At 40.8% G+C, this 27,226-nt stretch overlaps 1 protein-coding gene across 1 annotated transcript in view; it reads left to right on the top strand.

Annotated features, from left to right (window-relative positions):
• The window catches only part of mdga2a (MAM domain containing glycosylphosphatidylinositol anchor 2a), a 924,938-nt gene that overhangs the window by 836,336 nt on the left and 61,376 nt on the right, over positions 1-27,226 (top strand). Inside the window, exon 16 of the mRNA XM_060828983.1 lies at positions 22,760-22,918. Within this exon, the coding sequence (XP_060684966.1) occupies positions 22,760-22,918 (159 nt within the window). The remainder of the gene's footprint in view (positions 1-22,759; positions 22,919-27,226) is intronic.

Consider the following 27,226-nt stretch of genomic DNA (forward strand, 5'->3'; position numbering starts at 1 on the left):
TTGAGAGTAGCAGGTTAAAGCTAAAACTCAGATTTTAAATTACATCAATTACAGGTGCAAAGTCAACTTGGCCAACATAGTTTAGGAACCTGGATTAAAATAAGTGATAGTAGTTAATCAACGAAATACCTAAAATTAAACAAATCAGGATTTTTAACGAATACACATGCCCACGAAGAATAAAAACTGCTGGAAAAGAAGAACAGCCATGGCTGCATACTGAAGTTAAGGGTACTATTAAGATTCAAAGAAAAGACTGACCAGATTGCTATAATAAATGGGAAGCCTCGGGATATTGATGATTTTAAACTAATAAAGAACGTCTAAGAACTTGATAAAATGGGAGAAAATAGAATATGGAAGCAACAAAGAAGAATTTTTAAGAAATGATTGTCGTGAAAAGGTGGAGATTATTTAAAAAAACCACAGTTGGTCCTTTACGAGATGAGACAGGGAATTGATAATGAGGAAAAATGAAGAAATAGCAGATATGCTAACCAAGTATGCTTCATTTCTCTACATTGGAAGCCACAAGGAATATATTAGAAATACTGGGGATCTAAGAAGCTATTGATAGTGAGAAGTTAATATTCTTAATATTGATTATTAGAGAAGTTAATATAATTTAAAGCTAATAATCTGATGGGCCTGATAACCTATGCCCTTGAGTTTTAAATGGGTCGACAGAATAGTTTGGTCTTGATCTTTCAGACTTTCCCAACTTGTAGAAAATTCTGAGTCAATTGGACACCACTGTTAAAGAAAAGAGAGAGAGAGTGAAAGCCGGGAAATAATGGCTAATTAGCAGAGCATCAGTCATACGGAAATTGTTGAAATCCATGACTTAGGAAATGGCATCAATGCATTTGCAAAATCACCAAATGAATACTGAGAGTCCATGTGATTTTACCAAAGGATGTTCGTATTTGACTATCTTTTAAAGTGTATTGAGGTCTAAATGATAGGACAAATTTGGGAAAAATAATGGATGTAATATATTCAGAAGGCATTTAACAAAGCGTCACACCAAAAATTTTTGCACTGCTTATGGCTTTTAATATGCTAGCATTGTATGAGAATTGATTAACAGATAGAAGGTAGAAGTAAACAAGACATTTTCAAGATAGCAGGCGATAATTCATGAGAAACTGCAAGGATCAGTGCTTGAGCCCTCAACAATCTATTCTGTGTACATTATATGATATGTCAATGGTTTAGATGAAGGAATGGTGTGTCATGGATTGAAGCTTTTTGATGATACAAAGCTAAATTGGAAGTAAGAAGAATATAAAGAGGCTGCATTAAGATACAGACCAAGAATAGATCATTTGGCCTGTTGAATTAACCTTGTCGTTCAACATGATCAGGACTGACTTTGGACGTCATCGTCAATTTCCTGTCTGCTCCCCAGAATCCGTCATTCCCTGAGAGATCAAGAATCTGCATGCTCCTGCCTTAAACAGATTTGCCAGTGAATCATCCACAATTCTTTGCTGCAGAAAATTTCACTTATTTATAAATCCTTGAGTGAAGACATTTCTTCTTAACTCAGTTTTAAATGGTCCAGGCATTAAGCCAAGAGTATCCCCCAAGTGAGAGATAAACAACCTTACAGTGTTTGTCCTGTCAAACCCCAAATCAGTGATAGGGCAAAAAGAGGGTCAGTGCAATGTAATGTTTGAAACTGGTGGGGAGAGTTGAAAAACAAAGCACTTTTATGATAGTGAATATTTATATGCAGAATGTTAACATGCATTTCAAGAGATAAATACGAACATAGGAAGAGGAGTAGGCCATTCAGCTCTTTGAGCCTGTTCCACTGTTTAATAAGATCAGGGCTGATTTGTGGCCTAACTCCATTTGCCTGCCTTGGGCTCATATCCCTTGGTCCCTTTGCTTAATAAAAATTTGTCCACCTCAGACTTAAATTTAGCAATTGAATTAACATTGGCCACCATTTGAGGAAAAGATTTCCAAACCTCCACTACTCTTTGCTTTAGAACATCTCTCCTAAATGGCCTGGCCTTATTGTTGTGGTTCTGTTCGCCGAGCTGGGAATTTGTGTTGCAGACGTTTCGTCCCCTGTCTAGGTGATATCCTCAGTGCTTGGGAGCCTCCTGTGAAGCGCTTCTGTGATGTTTCCTCTGGCATTTATAGTGGTTTGTCTCTGCCGCTTCCGGTTGTCAGTTCCAGCTGTCTGCTGCAGTGTCTGGTATATTGGGTCCAGGTTGATTTGTTTGTTGATAGAATCTGTGGATGAGTGTCACGCCTCTAGGAATTCCCGGATGTTCTCTGTTTGGCTTGTCCTATAATACTACTATTATAGGACAAGCCAAACAGAGAACAGCCAGGGAATTCCCTAGAGGCACGGCACTCATCCACAGATTCTATCAATAAGCACATCGACCTGGACCCAATATATCGGCAACTGCAGCGGACAGCTGGAACTGATAACCGGAAGCTGCAGAGACAAACCACTATTAATGCTGGAGGAAACATCACAGAAGCGCTTCACAGGAGGCTCCCAAGCACTGAGGATGTCACCTAGACAGGGGACGAAACGTCTGCAACACAAATTCCCAGCTTGGCGAACAGAACCACAACAACGAGCACCCAACCTACAAATCTTCTCACCAACTTTGACCTGGCCTTAACTTTTAGACTATGACCCCGGTTCAAGAACCTTCAACCAGTGGAAATAGTTTATCCTTATCTTCCAGTCATTCCCTGGTAACATCCAGAAAACCTCAATTAGATCACTCCTTAACCTTCTACATTCTAAATGATATAGGCCTATTTTGTCTAATCTCTCCTCATAACTGAACACCTGGTCCAAGTATCATCCTTGTAAACCTGCATTGAACTCCCTCCAGGGCCAAAACATCCTTCCTAAAATGTGGTGTCCAGATCTGCTCTCACTACTTTAAGTGGGGTTTAGCTAGAGTTTTGAATAACTGCAACACAATGTCTACATCTACTCAAGCCCTTTGGATATGAAAGCCAGCATTCTATTGGTTTTCTTCACTATTTTCTGCACCTGATTGTAGTATTTTAAAGAGCAGTGTACTTGAACCCCCAAATCTTGTTGGACATCCACTGTAAAGCACCCTGATGTCTCCTTTCTTGGTTCAAAATGGACAACATCACACTTGCCTATATTACAATCCATCTGTCACAGCTTTGCCCATTCACCTAATCTATCAATATACTGTTGTAATTTTATGTTGCTATCAACACTATCTCTAATGCTGCCCAATTTTGTGCCATTATCTAAGTCAGTAAGGAATATTATGAACAACTGGGCCCGCAACACAGATCTGTGCTGGACACTCATTAGTCACATCTTGCCAATTTGAGTACTTATGATTCCAACTCTCTGTTTCCAACCACTCAACCAATTTCTTGTCCATGTCAGTAATTTGCCCTAAATTCGTGGGCATCCACCTTATAAAACAATCTCTTCTGTGGACTTTACCAATAGCCTGCTGGAAGTCCATATAAACAACATTCATGGACTTAGTTATGTCGACCACGTTTGTCATCTCTTCAAGGAACTATGACATTTGTCAGGTCTGACCTACCTTTCATGAATCCATACTGACTTTCTCTGATTCACTGAAATTTTTCAGGGTGATCAATTACATATTCTTGACTATAGACTCCAACAATTTCCCCACAATAGATGCCAGGCTAACTGGTCAGTAATTCCCTACTTTCCCTCTTTTACCCTTCTTAAACAGCAGAGGGTCTTGAATAAATTTCCAATCCAGTGGTACTCCTAAATCCAGGGAATTGTAAAAGATTATGGTGAGGGTATCTGCAATATGTGCTCCTACTTCTTTTAACACACTTGGAAAGAAACCAACATCAATGTCACTCTTCTGTTCCATTAACTTCCCCATCATTAATGATTTACTTGCGATAATTTTATTTAGACCCTGACCCTGATCTTCTGTTAGTTTTTCGGATATGAAATGCTAGCTATTATTTCAAGTGGGACTGGAGTATAAGAGTATATACTGGGTCTTAGTGAGACCACACCCGGAGCATTGTGTAAAATTTTCATTTTACCTAAAAGAAATATATTCTCACTTTAGAGAGAGTTCTCTAGACTGATTCCTGAGATGATAAGAGTGCACTATGAGGAGGCATTAGGTAGAGTAAGCCTGTACTCTCCAGAGTTTACAATAATAATAGGTGATTTCATTGAAACATGTACAATTCTTAGGAGGGCTTGATGTGATAAATGTTGGAAGTCAGTTATTCCCCAGTCAGACAAAAGTAAAATGAAAGCTCCCCCAAGTCCCTTCTCCCTACCTTTTATCTTAGCCTGCTTGGCACACTTTCCTCATTCCTGAAGAAGGGCTCATGCCCGAACCATTGATTCTCCTGCTCCTTGGATGCTGCCTGACCTGCTGTGCTTTTCCAGCAACACATTTTCAGTTCTGATCTCCAGCATCTGCAGTCCTCACTTTCTCCTAGTTGATTTTAACCTACTGTGAATCCTCTTACAAGGATGCCTTCTTTGAAGAAGCTCTCTTCCTCCCTCTACAAGGATTTCAGTGAGTCCCTCTCTCACTGCATACCCCAGGTCATCCCCTCTGACCTATCACATTTCCAACACCCCTCTCCCAAGTCCCTCCTCCCTACCTTTTATCTTAGCCTGCTTGGCACACTTTCCTCATTCCTGAAGAAGGGTTCATGCCCGAAATGTCGATTTTCCTGCTCCTTGGATGCTGCCTGTTCTGCTGCGCTTTTCCAGCAACACATTTTCAGCAGTAACCACATTTAGGCAAGGGTTTTGAAGGTGTAATCTTTGAGATGACTTCTGCATCATTTCTGCATCAGAAACCAGCTGTCCAGCCAACTGAGCTAAACCCCACACACAGCTGCAATACAACACATGGCTGACAAATTGACGACACAGAACATTGATTCCATTCTTTGTGTCTACTGATGGTAAAGTGAGAACCTTTATACAGGAATATCCCATCATCCAGGGGTATCATCCAGCACTCTTAAAGATAACACTGTCTTCCTGAGATCTATGTAATAAAATAACAGAGACAGTGAAAGCTCAGGATCCTTGTCTCAGGATTAGGGGTCTGCCATTTTGAGGAAAATTTCTTCATTCAGGCTATGACTCTTTGGAATCCGCTAGCCCAGAGGATTGTGGATGTTAGTTAATAACCATTCTGAAGAGTAATAAGAATTGACTTGTGGATATTAAGGGAATCAACCAAAATGGGTCAAGAAAATGAGAATCATGTAAATGTTGAGCCACAGACATATCGTTTGAACAAGCAGGCCCGACGAACTGTCTAGTCCACTCTGCTCCTATTTATTATGTTCTAATGTTCTTATTTACAAGGAAGCAATTCAGGATATAATAATATTAATTTCTAATTTTAACAGAGGCTGCATGAGCAACCAATTACTCGTAGGCTGTTGGTCAGTTGTTGAACACTGTTATTTGGGCTACTTGCTTTTACTTTAGCAGCATTTCTGACTTTAACCCAAATTGGTTGGATATGCCAGGCCTCAAAAAGGGATCTTCTTGGGGTGACATTGGGAGGGGAAGCAGTAGTGATAATGTGGGATGGGTGGGGTTTCGGGGAAAGAGGGTAGACCTTGGCTGAGGGGTTCAGGTTTATCACTTCATGGGGACAGGGAGGTGGGCAGAATGCTCTCAAAAATCCCTGAGCATAAAGGAGAGCCTGGAATGGGAGAGATAGGGGGTCAAGGAAAAGCCAGAGATTAAAGCATCAAGTCAAAATTTGACACGATCCAAAGATGTCATTAAAAATCATACAACACCAGGTTATAGTCCAATAGCTTTATTCGAAAGGACGAGCTTTCGGAGTGTTGCTCCTTCATCAGATATAAGATCGTAAGACATAGAATTTATAACAAAGATGCAGTGTTAGCAATCACTGGTGGATTGAAGTTGGATTAGGAACCTATTGCAGTTGATGAAGTGATATGATTTATAGACAGGTCCATGAAACCATTTGGAAATATAGATGGGTTACAGCAACTGGAGGCAGCCATTTTGCCTGTTATGTATGTATCGTCTTTCTGCAATAACAACCCCATGATCATAATCCACAACCTTTTCTCTGTAGTCTCACAAATTATTTTGTCTTCAGATAATTTTCCAATTCTCTTTTAAAGGCACTGATAGAGTCTATATATTTTGGGGCATAACTTTCCAAATGCCAGCATTTCATTTACCTGATGTATCCAGTCCTTCGATAGCGTTGTTTATCTGCTAGTTTTTGGAGGACTAGAAAACTCAAGCAGAAATTCTGTTAGAATGAAGGCAAACAGCCACATAACAGTGTTCAACAACTGACCAGCAGCCGAAGAGCATTTGGTTGCTCCCGTCTCCATTGAAATCAAAAATGATGCAGGTTTGAATAGATTGTACTCCTGTTTCAGATTTTTAAATTATAAATTGCTGCCTGACCCAAACCATTTTGGGTGAACACTGTGATCTTAAGTTCAATCTCATTCTTTGCGTTGTCTCTATAGATGAAAGCAGCCTTACTTCGACCAGCAGAACAAGACACAACACTCAACACATGGTCAGAACAGAGCACTCTACAGTTTGGTTACGTCTTCTGACATGCATTCAACTAATTTAATAATCAATATTAAATATCATAGAATTTTTTTGTAGTTGGCAACAATTATGCTGTATGATTCAAATCACAGATCTGCCCCGTGCAGAATTCCTGAAACACAATTACTTCTCAAACGTGTAGCAGTGTTTTTATAACAGCATATTATCTATGAGAAAACAATACTGCAATATTCTATCCACTATAAAAGAAGTGCAGGGGAGTATTGAATCTCTTAGGTACAACTCATATTTCAATTCATTTTGTCAAAATGAGGCAGTAATAAATTCACCTCATTGTATCTTTCTTCTGAATGAAAGCTGCAGCTATCATCTTTTGAGATATAAACAAATCATTATGTCAGAAAGACATGGTCTCTAATATTTCCAGACATTATCTGACTGAGAGAGGAGTTAGGGAGCATGGGCGACGCTCTCCACTACATTTCCTGTGTGTCAATTTTGAAGTTAGTCACGTTACTCAATGTTGAGCACCATTGTAGAGAGGAATGATTGCTTCACTGATCACGAGCATTTAATCAGCTGTGTACAATATATTGAACATGTGAGTCTGATTCTATTGATTTTTGAATCTTTTATAATCCCAGCTGATGCTAATACAGGAAAAGTCAATTCCCAAATTGACACCTGACTTGATAAACATAAACTTTGTGACTTCTTTTCAACCATGGAGGCCAATTATGAATAAATTCAGAGAGCCATACAGTATACTTTTAAAACAAAACGTGTTCCATAAACAAAAAGAGCACAATTTATGTTACATAAGTTGAAAGTTCGGAAAGACTTCACTACAAATGGCAGAAAAGAATTCAAATTCAGTCTATCTATTTTATCCCAACAATATATTTACAAACATCAAAATCCAGCAAAGGTTTATGACTAACTCCACAAGAAAGCTTTTGCTTTGGCTGGCATAGCTGTAACTGGTTTCCTTCTGGTGAATTTCTGCTCATTCACTCAATAATTCTTTTCTTCAGCTACTATTTATTCCTGAGACATCTAAAGCAAACACAATTTCAAATCTTTTAACTTCAAAGCAACCATATGAATTTCCTAAATTCCATTTCCAACTTACGTGTAGGATTTTTTGCTGGATAGTATCTGGCATACCCATACTGTGATTGACTGACGGACTCCCTCCCTCCTAGATTTTTGTGTGTGTCTCTCTGCACCTTTGGATCCCAATGTTTAGGCAACAGCAGAATTTTTTTCACCACTTCTTTTACTGCACTAAACTACAAAACCACCTCTCTTCACTTTCAAGGATGTAAAACCTCATTAAAAGTGCATGTAGACAAACAGGTCTCCAAACCAACAACCACCAAGCTCACAAGAACAACTGGGGGGAGAAAATGCCACTCGGCACGTACAAAATATGTAAATTAAACTTATTTATAAGAACTGGGTATACTTCAGTTGCAGAATAATCATTGATTGTAAAGTATGGACGTAGAGACCTTTTCGGAACTCAGTCAAGCATCACTGGCTGGACCAGCATTTATTTCCCTAATTGACATTAAGAGTCAAACACATGGCTGTGGGTCTGGGGTCAGCATGTTTCCTTCACTAAAAGGCATCAGTGAATCATATGGGGTTTTACAACAGTGTTTACATTGGGCTAGATTTTAATTCAACATTAATTCTTATTGAATTCAAATGTGTCCATGTGCTATGGTGGGATTTGAACCCTGAATATTCCGTGAATATTAAACTAAGCTCTGAATTACTCACCTAGTGATGTTACTAATACATCACTGCTTCCCCTTGTGGCTTTAGCTACTGTTTTTTACTTCAGTGGAGAGACAACATCTCCTTCTATGTTTGAAAGAACTGTTACCTGGAATAATCGAAACATGGTAACGTGTAATATCGCATGGACATCTCTGTTTTAGTCCTTCACACAATCAAAGCTTTCATGACAAGAATTCCTGAAATTACATCATTAATGAATAGGAATGCTTCATATTCCCACTACCTGTATGAAGATTCCAGTTGATCCAAACATACTTTATAAATTAGTGTTGATTACAATGGTTGGCTCAGAAATAGGAAATGGTGGAGAAACTCAGTAGGTCTGGAGACAGAAGATATTTTGAGTCCAATTATCCTTTGTCACACAGTTAATGGCTCCTCTGTTGAAGAATACTTTTTAGCCTACAATAATAATTCATATTTGATGGGAATATTTCATCTTTTTCATGCATGTTACCACTGTACTTCATATATCACTTTCTGATCACATGAAGTTTTGATTTTACCTTATGTATTGAGACACTGAAACACTAATAGTAGTTGCTATCAAATGCAAATTATTATAAACAATCAGTAAAATCTCAATTCAAACTAAAACTTGAAAATACATTACGTCGGCTCTCTGCTCTCCCATGTTCATTTCCGCTGACTCTGTCCTGTTTGTACTTTATCATTGCTAATCTTTGTACCTCAGAACATACTTGCATGGCTATTCATCATGTTCTTTCTCTTGAATGCTTTCTCACTGAAGATTGGGTTTGAAAGTGAATTTTTCAAAGTTGACAGATCAGACTTGAATAGTTGATGAGTCTTAAAATTGAGACTGGCTTAATCTGCCTTATCGTTTTATATGTTAAAACCAAAAAGCAGCTACCAAATGACTATAATCAGTACCTTCTTCTGCAGCCTAACAGCAACCAGATAATTAAGCATATTAACAGTGCCTGAAGAGAATAAAGACTTCACTCTTTCTCTTTTCAAGTGGAATCAGAAGACGCTTTAGTTTCAGATTGCTCTCAGAGCATCGAATAATGCAGCAGTAAATGGTAAAACAACTACATTCATTGGACAGGATTTTAACTTCTAATTGGGGGGAGGGGGTTTGGGTGTGAGCTGGCAGTTAAACAGCAACAGTAAGAACTTCCAATTATGCAGTACTATTTACATACTAAAACATCACAAGGTCAGACATTCAGTCGGATGACTAAAAGTTTGACTCAAGAAGTATTGAGTAGTGTTGAAAGTGACATCTATAGATATACAAACAAATTGAGAGATAGAGAGTGAATTCCAGAGTTTGGGTACTAAATGCACAGTGACCAATTGTGGAGCAAATAAATTTGGGGATGCTCAGAGGCCAGAATTCGATGAACATAAATATCTCAGAGCATTGTGTGCCAGGAGGACATTACAGATGAATGGAGAGATGTGGCCACCGAAAGATGTTACTTAATCATGAAAGTAGTTTCCAGGGAAACAGACAGAATCAGTAGTTAGAGAAAAGAGAACAGAGGTTTCAGCTTTCCCAATATTTAAATTAAGGAAATGTCTGTTTCTCTCTTGCTCGATGCTGGATAAATCAACAGCCAAGGACAGAGGTGGTGATGAGATAGAGTTGGGTATTATCTGTGTCAGAGTGATCCTTGAAGAAGCTGAAAAATGTGTTGCTGGAAAAGCACAGCAGGTCAGGCAGCATCCAAGGAGCAGGAGAATCGACGTTTCAGGCATAAGCCCTTCTTCAGGAATGAGGAAGGTGTGCCAAGCAGCCTAAGATAAAAGGTAGGGAGGAGAGACTTGGGGGAGGGGCGTTGGGAATGCGCTAGGTGGAAGGAGGTTATCATGAGGGTGATAGGCCGGAGAGGGGGTGAACAGCTTCTCTTTCCAATCCTTCAAACCAAAGGAGTAGCCATGGGCACCTGCATTGGCCCCAGCTATGCCTGCCTCTTCATCAGATATGTGGAACAGTCCATCTTCCGCAGCTACACTGGCATCAACCCCCACCTTTTCCTTCGCTACATCGATGACTGTATCAGCACTACCTCGTGCTCCCACGAGGAGGTTGAACAGTTCATCCACTTTATTAGCACCTTCCACCCCGACCTCAAATTTACCTTGACCGTCTCAGACTCCTCCCGCCCCTTCCTAGACCTCTCCATTTCTATCTCGGGCAACCAACTCAACACGGACATCTACTATAAACCGACTGACTCCCACAGCTACCTGGACTACACCTCCTCCCACCCTGCCCCCTGTAAAAACACCATCCCATATTCCCAATTCCTTCACCTCTAGCGCATCTGCTCCCAGGAGGACCAATTCCAATACTGAACAACCCAGATGGTCTCCTTCTTCAAAGACCGCAATTTCCCCTCAGACATGGTTGACGATGCTCTCCACTGCATCTTCTCCACTTCCTGCTCCTCCACCCTTGAACCCTGCCCCTTCAATGGCCACCAGGACAGAACCCCACTGGTCCTCACCTACCACCCCACCAACCTCCAGATACATCGTATCATCCTTCGTCATTTCCGCCACCTCCAAACAGACCCCACCACCAAGGGTATATTTCCCTCCCCTCCCCTACCAGCGTTCCAGAAAGACCACTCCCTCCACAACTCCCTCGTCAGGTCCACACCCCCCACCAACCCAACCTCCACTCCCGGCACCTTCCCCTGAAACTGCAAGAAATGCAAAACTTGCGCCCACACCCCCCCCCCCCCCCTCACTTCCCTCCAAGGCCCCAAGGGATCCTTCCATATCTGTCACAAATTCACCTGCACTTCCACACATATCATTTACTGCATCCGCTGCACCCGGTGTGGCCTCCTCTACATTGGGGAGACAGGCTGCCCGCTTGCGGAATGTTTCAGAGAACACCTCTGGGACACCTGCATCAACCAACCCTACCACCCTGTGGTTGAACACTTTAACTCCCCCTCCCACTCTGCCAAGGACATGCAGGTCCTTGGCTTCCTCCATCGCCAGACCATGGCAACATGACGCCTGGAGGAAGAGTGCCTCATCTTCCGCATAGGAACCCTCCAACCACAAGGGATGAATGCAGATTTTTCCAGCTTCCTTTATTCCCCTTCACCCACCTTGTCTCAGTCCCAACCCTCGGACTCAGTACCACCTTCTTGACCTGCAATTTTCTCCCTGACCTCTCCGCCCCCACCCCCACTCCGGCCTATCACCCTCACCTTAACCTCCTTCCACCTAATCGCATTCCAACGCCCCTCCCCCAAGTACTCCTCCCTACTTTTATCTTAACCTGCTTGGCACATCTTCCTCATTCCTGAAAAAAAGCTTATGCCCGAAAAGTTGATTCTCCTGCTCCTATGAAGCTGCCTGACCTGCTGCGCTTTTCCAGCAACACATTTTTCAGCTCTGATCTCCAGCATCTGCAGTCCTCACTTTCTCCTGATCCTTGAAGGACACTAGGTAACACGGTATGAAAGCAGGAAGAGAAAAATTGCAATTGATTCCCTGGCTATGATTGGACGGTTGTGAATGAATTAGGTGGGAGCAGAGAGACATTGAGAGGACGATGTGCTTAACCATGTCAAAGACTGAAGACAGGTCAAAACGGACAATGAGGAAATGTTGACATGTATTACATTTGTATAGGACTTCAACTGTGCCTTTGCTAAGAACTGTTTTGGTCCTGAGACGGGGAAGAAAACTACTGGGAAAATTGGAATGGATTTGGGAAGAGACAATCCATCCAAAGACTTTGGAGGGATAAGGGTAGTTCAAGAGTGACTGGTAATTTGTATGGATGGTGAGGCTGTGGGACTTTTTTCAGGAGAGACGTGATGATGGCAGTTTCAAAGGAGAATGGGGCAGCATTTGAAGTGAGAGAACCATTAACAATATTGATTAACATGGTCACAGGAAAGGAAATGAGTAATCAGCAGTTCAGTCAGAATAGATTTAAGGTATTAGGAGGTGGATCCCATGGATAAATTAAACTTGGAGAGGTCATGAGAGCAGGTAAGAGAGAAAGATGCATATTAGATCTTGGTCTGGATAAATCCTTTGAACAAGGTTGGTCAGGTGAACTGGTAAAATTAATGAGCACGGCAAACGCTTCCGATTGTGTGGTTTAGATCACAATGGAATCCCGATATCTTACCAATTTTAACCTGTGTGGATTTGCAGGGCAGGTGAAAAAAGAAATCACCATGGAACTCATAAGTGATCAAAGTATATAAACACTCCCCTCCCCTCCCCCATGATTCAACTCACAATTTGACTCAGCATTTTGGCTTTAAAAGCTCCCTGAACTACGTAGGACTCACCAGGGTCAGTCAGGTGAGAGTACAGTGGCAGACTGGGAAGCCATCAAAGAATAAAGCTGAATAGCTGCAGCCATTCCTTGAGATGAAAGGCTGGTATTGGCAATATCAGTTCTGAGAGTGTTATTCTACTGCATCATGGATGTTTTCCAACTTCATAGGGACTATTAATAGAGTCACAGAAGCATACAGCATGGAAACAGGCCCATTGGTTCAACTCATCCATGACAACCAAGTTTCCCAACCTAAACCAGTCCCACTTTCCTGTGTTTGGCCTATATGCCTCTAAGCCTTTCCTATTCATGTACTTGTCCAAATGTCTTTTAAATATAACTGTTCCTGCATCTTCCACTTCCTCTGGCAGTTCATTCCACCTACAAACCCTCTCTTATGAAAAGGTTGCCCCTCAACACCCTTTTAAATCTGTCTCCTCTTCCCTGAAAAATATGCTCCTTAGCTTTAGACTCCTCTATTCTATGGAAGATACCTTTGTTATTCATCTTATCTATGTACCTCATGATTTTATAAACTTTTATAAGATCACCCCTGCGCTGCAGTGAGAAACGGTGTAGCTTATCCAGACTCTCAAGCCGTCCAGTCCTGGTAACATCCTTGGAAAACATTTCTGAACCCTCTCCAATTTAATAATATCCTTCCTATAGCAGGGCATCCATAATTGTACCCAGTACTCCAAAAGTGGCCTCATCAATGTCCTGTTCAAACCCAGTATGACGTTCCAACTCCTGTACTCAATGGTCTGAGCAATGAAGACAAGCATGCTAAATGCATTCTTAAATATCCTATCTACCTGTGACCCAAAGTCCTATGCATCTGAACCCCTAGATCTCTTTGTACAATAGTATTACCCAAGGCCCTACCATAACTATGAAGGGTTCAGAAAAGATTTTCAAGGAAGTTGCCAGGGTTGGAGTGTTTGAGCTAAAGGGAGAGGCTGAATAGGTTGGGGCTATCCAGAAGTGTCAGAGGCCGAGGGGTGATGTTATAAAAGTTTATAAATCATGAGGAGCATGGATAGGTTGAATTGCAAGGTCTTTTTCCCAGGGTTGGGGAGTCCAAAAGTAAAGGGCATAGATATGACATGAGAGGGGAAATATTTAAAAGGGACCTAAGGGGCAACATTTTCATGCAGAAGCTGGTGTGAATATGCCATGAGCTGCCAGAGGAAGAGGTGGAGGCAGGTACAATTACAACATCTAAAAGGCATCTGGATGGGTATATGAACAGGAAGGGTTTAGAAGGATATGGGCAAATTCTGGCAAATGGGACTAGATTTATTTAGAATATCTGGTCAGCATGAACAAGTTGGACCGAAGGGTCTGTTTCCATACTGTACAACTCTATGACTCGAAGTCCTGCCCTTGTTTGTTTTACCAAAATGCTATACCTCGCACTTATCCAAATTAAACTCCATCAGTCACTCTTCAGCCAATTGACCCAATTGATCAAGATCCCTTTATAATTTTAGAAAGTCTTCCTCACTGTCAATTATATCACCAATTTTGTGTCATCCACAAACTTCCTAACCATGCCTCCTAAGTTTGGATCCAAATCGTTCTTGGTCTCCATTCACTTCGATCTGCATTCTTTTGCTGTCAGCTTTTGCTGCAGCATAGAGGCAGCTCTATCTTGACTTCTGATGAGCAACAGAAATGGCAGCAGCAAGAACACCAACACCAGTAGCATTTCCTCAGGCACTTGCTGATCCACAGGACAAAGAGTAATGGCACAGATCGAGCTTGCAGGAAGTGAGTTCCCCAACTCAGGATCTACAGACTGAGGAGCAGCAGTCTTAGCAAGTCTGAGCACCAGAATCCTGGGTATTTTGGGGGAGGGGAGTGGGACAGGGATTTTCAGCAGCTCCTATTGCTGATATCTGCAGTATTCAGGCTCAATATTGCATTCTGATGAAAACAAGTGGGCACACATGGCCAATGGGCTTCAAATGGACCTCCTTCCTGCCAGGCTATCTGCCTTTTTTTCTCCTGCAAAGAGAGTGTAACGAGTGATTGAACACAGAGAAGGCAAAGATATCATGAAGCAGGGATACTTTAATCCACTATCATCAGGTCATTACAAATTGAAAGGAAATAAGATTAAAGATGAAAATACTTACATAGAATCAAGCCTGTGATTTAGATTGGGTTCAGGAATCCTTTGTCTTGCCTGCTTCATCTGATGAACTCTCCTTCACTTACAGGCACCCCTTTTCCAGACAGGCCCTATTTGACTGCTCCTGCCCTCCTCCCTCACCATCATCACCTGCTGCTGGACATTCCAGAAACACAACTTCTTGCTTGAAACTGGTCATCCCAACAAAATATATAGCATTTACTGACCATTTGCTAAGCTGTTGCAAGATTAGCAGGTTCAATTGCACTATGATGCCGAGAACATGAAAGTCCACATTAGTGGCAGAATACCATTCATGCACCAATTACCTGGGCACATGGTAAATGTTGGGACAATATCAGCATTTACTTGAAAGGGCCTTCTCAGCCTCTTATCTGTACTTATACCTTCTAAGGGATCCTGTCTCTCTTTTTATGAAGTGAGTGGGTTCAGTGGATGTCTGGGCCATGAAGAGCTTTCGGATTACATGCCACAAGAGACCTCAACAGATTTTAACGCCCTGGTTTTGTTGCTATCTCAATGCTTGGCCTCCCGTCCAATCAACATTATTTCCAGTCTGGTCCTGGAACAATGGTCCCTCGGACTAAATGAAGTGGTCAGGCAGGTGGGGCAAGGTTCAATTGGGGATCATGGTTTGGAGTGTATATGGGATACTCTGGGTAGGGTAAGCCCAAATTTTCTTTGTTGGGCAGAGAGAGAGACACTCTGCAGTTCCATTTGACAAGCAAGAAAACCTAAAAAAAAAGCTAAGAATCACAAAACACCAGGTTACAGTCCAACAGGTTTAATGGGAATCACTAGCTTTTGGAGTGCCGCTCCTTTGGCGCCCTGAAAGCTTGTGCTTCCAATTAAACCCGTTGGACTGTAAGCTGGTGTTGTGTGATTTTTTAACTTTGTACACCCCAGTCCAACACCAGCATCTGCAAATCATAAAAAAAATGCTTTTTCCAGTTTATCTCTTTGAGTTATTTTTACGACCTAAACCCTTTTCTTGACAGGGAAGGCACTCAGGCTTTGGGCTATGTTTGCAAATTGGGACTGGAATTGAACTAGTTGTGTTTTTAAAGATGGATCACGCTGATGTCTACCATTTGGGTCCTTCTGAGCAGACCAATAAGCTATCGGCTCCATCTTTACTGCCCCACACTTGCCACTATTTTGTTGATGAGTGAGGAGGTCATATTGTCCTTTTTCCACTAGTCTATATCGAACAGGTTTCCTGAGATTATGTGGAACAGTGAATGCTATTATGGCTATAGAAATGAAATAATGAACAGAAACAAACAACAGTCTGCCAGCCAACTTGTTATGGGTGGAATTTAGGTATGGCTGGATGATGTAAATTTTCCATTAGTTTCCATTGTATCGTACTGCTGAGGAAAGGTTTGAGCAGAAATCAATAGCTTCTTTCGAAAAAAAAGTGAAACAGAAAGTCTGTGGAAGAGTTTGCCAGGAGTCAGTGTTAGGATCTTTGCGTCCATATATTCATGACCTAGATCTTGGTTTATAGTGTAGAATTTCAAACATGCAAGTAATATGAAACTTGAAAACAGTGTGAACTGTGAAGACGGTAGTGTAGAACTTCAAAAGAATGGGCAGATAAGTGCAGGTAAAAGTAAATAGACTGAAATATATAAAGTGATTTATTCAGTAGAAAGAACATGGAGAGACACTACAAAGCAAAGACTCCTATTTAACGGGTTACAGGAGCAAGACGGACCTGGCTGCATGTGTGCATATATCATTAAAGGTCACAGTGCAGACTGAGAGCGTGGTTAATAAAGTAAACAATACCATAGGCTTTATTAATAGCAGCAGATAGTAAAAGAACAAGGAGATTCTCTTAACCTTACATAAAGCAATAGATCAGCTTCACCTGGAGAATTGCATCCAGGTCTGGACACCACCTTTTAAGAAAGATGTGAAGACATTGGGGAGAGTGCAGAAAAGATGCACAAGAATTGTCCATTCTGTTACATATCAGCTTGGAGAAGTAAGAAATGTTTCTTTGGAGAGGAGGTTTGACAGAAGTATTCAAAATCAAGGACAGAGAAGAGAGCGAAAAAATGTTTCTACTTGTAGAAGAATCGAGAGTATGAGGGCAAAGATTTAAAATGGTTCTCAAAAAAATCAATGTTGACATAAGGAGAAACTTCTCACACAGCAAGTTGTTAACGTTTAAAATGTGCTGCCTCAGAGAGTGATGGATGCAGGTTCAATCATTACACTCCAGAGGGAATAGATTGTTATCTGGAAAGGAACAAAGCCCGACTACAAGGGCAAGGCAGGAGCGTGGCACTGGGTGCATTGCTCCTTTGGAGATTTGTTGCAGCTATAACCAACAAACTGGCTTCCTTTGGTGCTGTGACAGTTCTGTGAATCAAAGTGATGAAGCTGCTAATCATTGAAATAGCAATGTTAGTATAACAGGGCAAACACAAAAGGAGGAACCTTGTTGTTTTCTGACTGGTGTGGGCTATGGTGGGATTTGTGGCAGAATAAGATGAGAGATCCAGTCAGATCTAGCTGGAGAGGATCTAGCTGCATCTTTTATGCTTTTGCTGGGTTTCAACCAAGTTTCTCGGTTGGAGTGTTGCCAATTAGGAGGATTATAGTTAACAAAATGCCTTATTGATAGCACAGCTTGCCTCATTATTATTCCACTTGTCATCTTACTAAATGCACCAAGTAAGCTATATGTCAAGAAAATGTGACATGGAAATCAGAGCAGGTTGAAAATGTGTTGCTGGTTAAAGCACAGCAGGTCAGGCAGCATCCAAGGAATAGGAAATTCGACGTTTCGGGCATAAGCCCTTCATCAGGATGAAGGGCTTATGCCCGAAACGTCGAATTTCCTATTCCTTGGATGCTGCCTGACCTGCTGTGCTTTAACCAGCAACACATTTTCAACTGTGATCTCCAGCATCTGCAGACCTCATTTTTTACTCTTAAATCAGAGCAGGTGCCTGGCAACTTCAGTATGCCCCTTGTTCCACCAGACATCATACTGGACAGCACTGGGCAACTTCTCAGGGCACACACAGTGGGCAATGGCCTCCATAATTGGCATCTGATATGTGCCAGCCTCAATTTCAGGCATAGTGGAAGACGGTGAAAAAACTATCAAGTCGCCATCCTCCAGCACCCTCTTAGTGTACAAAGGACAGGATTAAAAACAGAAACGGAAATAAAAGAAACAGCCAAAAGAAAAGGAAATGTCCAGATCACTCCCCTACCTCTGACAATAACCACTTTCAATACCAATTCAGTTCGATGGGCTCGATGCCATAAATATTCTACATCATTAAAATAGATGGATCGCCTATTGCTGGGCAATCTTTGCACAGATCTATACAGTGTTAGAATCCATGAGGTAACAAACTTGGTATTTGCAACACCGGTGCTGCAGACTGCAGCATTGATCTTGTACATTTAGTCACAGCCAAGCAGAGCAGATTCAGCAAGCTGCATCAAACGATGACCAGGGACAACAGGTCCAAAAGCCTGAAAACATCCAACAAGCCCCTGAGTCAGCAAAAATAAAACTAAGAACGACAGATGCTAGGGATTTGAAACAAGCAAAATCCAAAATTGATGGAATTGCTGGCAGCATGTATGGAGAGAGAGAGAGAGAGAGACACACACACACTTTTAACTTATATAAACGTATGAAAACATGTCAATTCCATACCTCAACAACTGAAGGAACATATCCTCCCACACAAGATTCCTTCTGATTTGTGATGGAAGATTGCCACTGGTATTTTCTACCCTTTTTCTTCATTCCTGATCGTCACTTTTCCTGCTCCTCGGATGCTGCCTGACCTGCTGTGCTTTTCCAGTACCACTCTAATCTAGGCTCTGATCTCCAGCATCTGCAGTCCTCACTTATGCCTGACTGGTATTATCTATGCCCAGAATTTCATTAAGTTCTGGTGGCTCACTATTTCGCCAAGTTTTCTTGTGTTGCAACACTTCAAAGATACCATGTATGCATCAAGTTAAAAATCTCACAACACCAGGTTATAGTCCAACAGGTTTATATTTGGAAGTACTAGCTTTTGGAGCGCTACTCCTTCACCAGGTAGTTGTGGAGTATAAAATTGTAAGACATCACATAAGATCATGTAAGACATGAGTGCATTCATGTATTGGAGCATTGACCACCATATTCAGTTTGCTCAGTGGTACCTTGACAAATAATTTCTCACAATGGTCAACTGTACATTAATCCATTCTTCCAAGATTTCTGCAAAAAACATTGGTGAGGCCACATTTAGAATATTTCATTCAATTCTGATCTCCGTGCTATAGGAAAGATGGTGTTGAACTTGTAAGTGTTCAGAAAAGATTTACAAAGATGTTGCCAGGATTGGAGGGTTTGAATTAGACAGAGAAGCTGAATAGACTGGGATTTTTTTTTTCCCTAGAACGTCAGAGGCCTTATGGGGATGACGTAAAAGAGGTTTCTAAAATCATGAGGGGCATGCATAGGGTGAATAGACAAGTTCTTTTTTGCAGAGTAGGGGCATCCAAAAATAGAGGACATAGATTAAAGGTGAAAGGGAAAAGATTTAAAAGGGACCTGAGGTGTAACTTTTTCACGCAGAGGGTAGTGCATGTATGGAATGAGCTGCCAGAGGAAGTGGTGCAGACTGGCACAATTATAACATTTAAAAGGCACTTAGATGCGTGCATGAGTAGAACAGGTTTCGAGGAATATGGGCCAAATGCTGGCAAATGGGACTACATATTTATAGGATATCTGGTTGGCACAGATGAGTTAGACTAAAGGGTCTGCTTCTGTGCTGTACAGCTCTATGACTCAATGATTCTAAATGTGATGTTCAACACATTACCTCATTTCCTAAGCAAGTAGTCTTGCAGAATACACTATTCATAGTGAAAAATCCATGATCATTAAACATGAAGTGATTTGCCAAGATTTTTAAAAAGCTATGTTAGATCTCTATGATACTCCTTTAGCCTATCGTCAACCCTCACTGGCAACTCGCATGTTTGGAAGACTGATCTAATAGTACAAAAGCAGAAATTGCTAGAAAAGTTCAGCAGGTCTGGCAGCATCTTTGGAGAGAAATCAGAGTTAAAGTTTCAGGTCCTGTGACCCTTCTTCAGAATGGAAGATTTGTCTGCACAGATGCTGCCAGACCTGTTGAGCTTTTCCAGCAATTTCTATCTTTGTTTCTAATTCCCAGCATCCGCAGTTCTTTTGGTATTTTTAGATCCACATAGTACTTCCCTCTAGTATTCTTACTGCCCAATTGTTGGAAAGAAGTTGCCAGACCTGCTGAGTTTCTTCAGCAATTTTGGTTTTTGTTTGTTTCAGATCCCCAGGACCCACAACTCCACTAATTTTTGTGTCATCTGCAAACTTACTAATCTGACCACATACATTTTCATCCAAATCACGTATACATATATTACAAACAATAAACATTCCAGTAATGATCTTTGATCAATGAGCAAACAGGCAGCAATCCCAACTTCAACCATGTCAAAGCATCACCATGGCAAAGTACAACATTGTTGAGTCCAATATACCTACAATGACAGTAAGCAGGTCCTGTAAAGAAATATCTGGACTGCACATCACTAACTATCCATCACACAGAATGAAACTCTGATACTGAAGATATCATGCCAGACAACAACCATACACCTATGATAAATGACACACATCCATCTGTGATGACAGCAAAGCACAGAGTATTAAAGCATCACTAACAAGTCATAACAACTGTATAAGAACTAAATCTGATTGTGCTAAATGTCCACAAAGTGTTATCTGAATTTACAGAGAAAATATATCTGGGTGTAATCTTTGTACCTGTTTATCAGAGCAAGGATTCCTTTCTTTAAAGGAAAAACAGGGGATATTTTACGATGACACAGATTCTAGACCAGACAGGCCTATACATTTAAGATAGTCACATGCCATCACAATGTGTGATGTTCTAATATTTAAAAAAAACTGCCTTGCCTTCAATCACTCTGTGCATGTAGTAGTCAGTTATGGACATTAAAACTGACTTTGCATCTACATCTGTGAGATAACAGCCTTGTCATCAGTGCATTTTGTAAATAAATTTCATGGTATCTGACTCAACAGAACCCTGCCGTCATAGTATATGTTTTGTGGACTGACATATGTAGAAAATTACAGAATCATAGCAAGTGGTGGTGTTACCAAGGTGCTCTTGAAGGTGAGCAGTGAAGGTCCTCACCACCCCACCCAGAATATATTCTGAATCCTCGCCACATGCAATGCTTCTCTTTGTTCATGGGTGGGTCTAGAATCAAATGTGGGCTGGATTTCCTTTCCTATAGGATGTTAATTTATCAGATGAGCTTTAATGATTCATGGTCATCATTAGGCTAGCTTTCAATTTCAGATGTATGAATTTAATTTATATTCTACCAACTGCTTTGGAGGGATGTAAATTTACGTCCCCAGAGCGCTAGCCTGGATTACTAATCCAGTGACATTAGCTCTAAGAGACCAACTTCCTTGAGAAGGAATCAATTAGCTGATGGTACCGCAATTGGCACTGTTGTACAGTAGGGAGGGTCAAAGTGTAGTTCAGTGATAATGACAGGGGACTCTATTCACAAATGAGTGTTTCTGTGACTGCAAGTGGGTTGTTGTGAAGAGGTGTTTTTCTCACTGGCAGTCTGTGACCAGAGGTATTCCACAAGGATCAGTGCTGGGACCTTTGTTGTTTGTAGTGTAGGTGGTCTTCTCAGTAATTTGCAGATGACACAAAAAATGGTGGAGTTGTGAATAATGAGAAAGATTGTCAAAGAATACCATATAACAGAGATCAGTTGGAAAGTTGGTTGGGGAAATGGCAAATGGAGTTTAATCCAGGCAAGTATTAGATGCTGCATTTTGGGAGGTTGAAAGCAAGTGAAAACTATACAGTAAAAGGCAGTACTCTATGAGCATTGGTATGCAGAGAGACCTTGGGTGCAAGCCCATATCTCCCTAAAAGTGATCATACAAATGGATATGGTTATAAAGAAAGTGTGTGGCATGCTTACCTTCGTCAGTCAGGGCATTGAGTGTGAAAGTTGGCAAGTCATGTTGCAGCTATATAAAACTTTAGTTAGGTTATATTTGAAGAGTGCAGTTCTGGTTAACACACTATAGAAAGGATATGGAAACTTTGAAGAGGGTGCAAAAGAGTTTTACCAGGATGTTGTCTGTTTTGGAGTGTATTATTAATAAGGAGAAGTTGAATAAACTTGGATTATTTTTGTTTGAGCATTGAAGACTGTGGGAGTGACCTGATAATAGTATATAAAATTGATGAGAACCATGGATTGTGTGGATAGTTGGAGTCTTTTTCCCAGGGTGGAAATGGCAAATTGTAGGGGGCTTCGGTTTAAGGTGAAAGGGGAAAGGTTAAAAAAGATATATGAGGCAATTTCTTTACACATAGTGTGGTAAATGCCTGGAATGTGCTGCCTGAGGAGGTGTTAGAAACAGATATGATATCAATGTTTCAGAAGCATTTAGACAGACACATGAATAAGGTAAGGACTGGAGTGATAAGCACCATATCCAGGCAATTCGGATTAGTTTAGAATGGCCTCATGGTTGGCACAGACATGGTGGGGTCAAGATTAGAGTGGTGCTGGAAAAGCACGGCAGTTCAGGCAGCATGCAAGGAGCAGTAAAATCGATATTTCTGGCAAAAGCCCTTCATCAGGAATACAGGGCCAAAGGGCTTTTTTTTTCTGCTGTACTGTTGTATGTTCCATGTTTAAGTTCAAGCATTGTTCTGATTGACGCTTTATATAGTTTTATGTAAATATAATTTGAAGTGATTTGGAGACACTTGAATGTTTGTTGTACAAATTTAGCTAAATTACTTTTTTTTAATGTTTACAGGTTTCTACATGTATATAGAGACTTCCCGCCCTCGAACAGAAGGTGAAAAGGCTCGACTCCTCAGTCCTATTTTCAGCACACTACCTAAAAATCCATATGGTTCCATTAACAGTGCTTACTGCGTCAGCTTCTACTATAACATGTATGGAAAGCACATAGGTATGTGTGAGCAAAAGAAATTTGTTCATCTGTTTGAATTAAAACATGTTTAACAGCATCTTCAGTTTAACATTTACCTCTTTGGTAAAGGATCAATAGAGTGCAGAAGAAAAGTGATCAAAATAATATGGCTAACAGGAAACCATTGACATAAATTACACAAAAGATAATATTAAATGTAGCAGGATAATAATGTGTATTCTTGTACTATTTACATTGAATCCAATAGGAAGTATTCACTTACAATACATTTTGGACACAGGAATATTACCATGAAGTGTGGTAGTATCAGTAAATGATAAGAAAAATTGATAAATATATCTGTTTATCTGATCTAAATTGTCTTTTTAAAATATTTTGTATGCAAAATTTGGAAAGCAACATTTTATATTATTGTATAATGTATAATTTGTCAGTCTCTCTAGGGTTTGGGCCTAGAGAGTTAGGACAGTGATGTCTTCAATTCAGGGAGGGCTAGCAATTGATTCAAGGCTGAAGCAGCACTGCGAGGATTGGGATATGAGTAGGATGGAGGGTAATGTGAGAGTGGAATGGTACAGGTAGGCTGGTGAGAGATTGAGGAAGCAGAGAGAGAGAGAGAGGAGGGAGTAGGGAAGGGAAGGCCATAGTGAACCAAAGGAGGAGAATTAGTGGGCAACAGGCTTGAGAAAAAGAATTGGAAGTCTTTGGGATCAGAACGAATGATCTGCAGATGGTGAAATGTGGAGGGATGGAGTCGAGGCAGGTAGATGAGATTTGAGAAAGAATGCGTAAAGTGACGAAATGAGGGACAGAGGCTTGGAATGTGGGAGAAAGAGATTAAGAAACAAAACAGAGGAAGGAGTGATGAACAGAATAGAGGAAAATGGTTTCATCAGAACTGGAGGGCACCAACATCCTGGAGATTTGTTAGTGCTATTTGGGAGCCTTTAAACTAGTAGAGATAGGGATGGGAGGATTCTCATTAGTTGTGAGAATAGTAATGAGGATGGTTCTGAAGTTAAAAAGAGCATGTTGGTTAGAAAAAGCAGGCAAAAGTAAGTCAGTGAACAAAGTAATTCTGAAGAATTAAACTGCATTTATTTCAAAGCAAGAAGTCTTACAGGTAATGAAGATGAACTCAGGGAATGTATAGGATCATGGGGCTGGGACACGATAGCTATTATTGAAACTTGGCTGAGAGATGGACAAGACTGGCAGTTCAATGTTCTGGGTTGTAGATGCTTTAGGAAGCATAGAAAGTGAGGCAAGAGAGGAGGGGGAGTGGCATTTTTGATAAAGGCAAACATTACTGTTATACTTAGAGGGGATATTTCTAAGGGATCATCCAGTGAAGCTATATGGGTGGAAGTCAGAAAAAAGGAGGGGATGATTACCTTGAAGGGATTGTACTATAGGCCCCCCAATAGTAAGAGGGAAATTGAGGAAAAAAATGTGTAGAAAGATCTCAGATGTATGTCAGAATAATATAGTTGTAACATTAGGGGATTTTAACTTTCCAAACATAAACTGGGGCTACAATGGTGTTAAGCGCTTGGATGTTGAGGAATTTGTTAAATATGTTCAAGAAAATGTTCTTTATCAATATGTAGGTGTATCCACTTGAGAAGGAATACAGAGCCATAGAGTCATAGAAATGTACAGCACGGAAACAAACACTTCAGTCCAACTAATCCAAGCTAACCAGTTGTCCTAAATAAGGCTGGTGTCATTTGCCTGCATTTGGCCCATATCCCTCTAAATTCTTGCTATTCATGTACCCATGCAGATGCCTTTTAAATATTGCAATTGTATCAGCCTCACCACTTACTCTGGCAGCTCGTTCCATATATGCACCATTCTCTGCATGAAAAACTTTACCCTTAAATCACTTTTAAATCTCAACTTAAAACTATGTCCTGTAGTTTTGGACTCCTCTACCCTGGGAAAAAAGACTTTGGCTATTCACCTATCTATGCTGCTCGCAATTTTATAGACCTCTATAAGGTCACTCCTCAGCCTCTGACACTCCAGGGGAAAAAGCCCCAGGCTATTCAGCCTCTCCCTATAACCCAAACCCTCTAACCCTGACAATATCCTGGTAAATCTTTTCTGGACCCTTTCAAGTTTAACAAAATCTTTTCTATAGCAGGGAGACTAAGATTACTTGCAGTTTTCCAATGGTGCCATAACTAATATCCTGTACAGCACAACTTGACATCCCAACTCCAATACTCAATGCACTGATCAATAAAGGCAAGTGTACCAAATGCTTCTTCACTACTCTGTCTACCTGCATCTCCACCTTCAATGAGCTATGAACCTGCACCCTGCTCTGTTCCCTGGGACTCGTACTGTCTCTCTTTAATAATGGCTCTATATTAGCCATCCTCCAGTCTTCTGGCACCTCACCAGTGGCTATCAATGAAACAAATATCTCAATAAAGAGCTGAGCAATCACTTTCCCAGCTTCCCACAAAGTTCTAGGATACACGTGATCAGGTCTCGGGAATTTATCCACTTTTATGCATTTTAAGATGTCCAACACTTCCTCCTCTGTAATACGGACCTTTTTCCAGATATCACTATTTATTTCTCCAAGTTCTCTAGCTTCCATATCCTTCTTCACAGTAAATGCTGATGTGAAATGCTCATTTAGTATCTCCTCCATCTCCTGCATTTCTACATATGGTGAGGGTAGAGTGGTAGACGTTGTCTGTATGGACTTTAGTAAAATCTTTGACAAGCATCTACAGGGTAGACTAATTAGATCACATGGAATTCAGGAAGAATTTGCCAATTGGATACAAAATTAGCTTGACGGTAGGAGACAGGATGTTGTTGAAGTGTTGGTTTTCGGAATGGAAAGTGAGATGCTTTCGGAATGGAAGCCTGTGACCAGCTGTATTCCAAAGGGATCAGTGATGGGTCTACTTTTGTTTGTCATTTATATAAATAATTTTGATGAGAAGTTAGGAGCATTGTTAGTAAGTCTGTGGATGACACCAAAATTGGTGCTATAGTTGACAGTGAGAAAGGTTATCTAAGGTTACAAAGGAACATTGATCAATTGGATCAATGGGCTGAGCAGCGGCAGATAGAGTTTAATTTTGTATAAATGCGAGATATTACATTTTGGTAAAACAAGCAAGATCAGGACTTATCCAGGTAATGATAAGGCCCTGGGTAATGTTGTCGAACATAGAGACCTGAGGGCTCAGATACACAGTTCTTTGAAAGTTGTATAACAGGTAAACAGAATGGTTAAGAAGGCATTGATCACACTTGCCTTCATTGCTCAGACCATTGAGTATAGGAGTTGGGATGTCATATTGAACTTGTATAGAACATTGGTGAGGCCAGTTTTGGAGTACTGGGTACAGTTCTGCTCACCCTGTTACAGGAAGGATATTACTAAGTTGGAGAGGATTCAGCAAATATTTCTGGAAGGTTTGAGTTACAAGGAGAGGCTGGATAGGTCGGGGTGTTTTTCTCTAGAGTGTAGGAGGTTGAGGGATGACCTTATAAACGTTTATAAAATCATGAGGGGCATAAATAAGGTGAATAGCAAAGAGTAGGTGAGTTCAAATCTGGGGGACATATTTTTAAAGTGAGAGGAGAAAGATTGAAAAGGGATCTGAGGGGCTACCTTTTTGTTGATTAAGCACCATTATACTCTAAGAACTTTTTACTTTTCAAAGCATTCTTTTAGCTGGGGATTGTGACAAGCTGCAAAGTTTTGATACATAGTAAGTTGCCCCAAGCAGAACCAATGAAAATTTCAGATTGATGCTGCAGTGGTGACACTTCTGGTAGAATGTCACCATTCTCTGATTTGCATAAAGGCATACTGTGTTGCATCAGATGCAATTTAGCAAAGTGCTCTGACTTTTTGGAGAACAGTCAGCAGGAACTCTCAAGTTGGTATGGAAATGTTGATAATCGGCACAGTGTTCCAAATGAATTAGGATCCTATTTACAACCAACAAATCACTCAACCTCTCTATTGGTCCATGGTGCCGAATGTTGCAGACGCTGGAAATCTGCAAACAAAACAGAAAATGCTGGAAATACTTTGCAATATGTGTAGAAAGAGAATTGGGATTAAATGGACTGAACGTTTCTGGCCACCAGATGTCAGAAAAACAGAAGGAGGAATTGGTAAAATAGCCGAGTTGAATTGGGTTCGTGGGGCTCCCTGATGCTATTCATTTCTTTTTATTCCCTCATACGCTGTGGGCAATGTTGGATAGGACAGCATTTATTACCCATCCCTAATTACCCAGATGGCAGTTAAGTGTCAACCACATTGCTGCAGGTCTGGAGTCA

The sequence above is a fragment of the Hemiscyllium ocellatum genome, chromosome 8, assembly GCF_020745735.1.
Source record: "Hemiscyllium ocellatum isolate sHemOce1 chromosome 8, sHemOce1.pat.X.cur, whole genome shotgun sequence".
Classification (NCBI taxonomy): Eukaryota; Metazoa; Chordata; class Chondrichthyes; order Orectolobiformes; family Hemiscylliidae; genus Hemiscyllium; species Hemiscyllium ocellatum.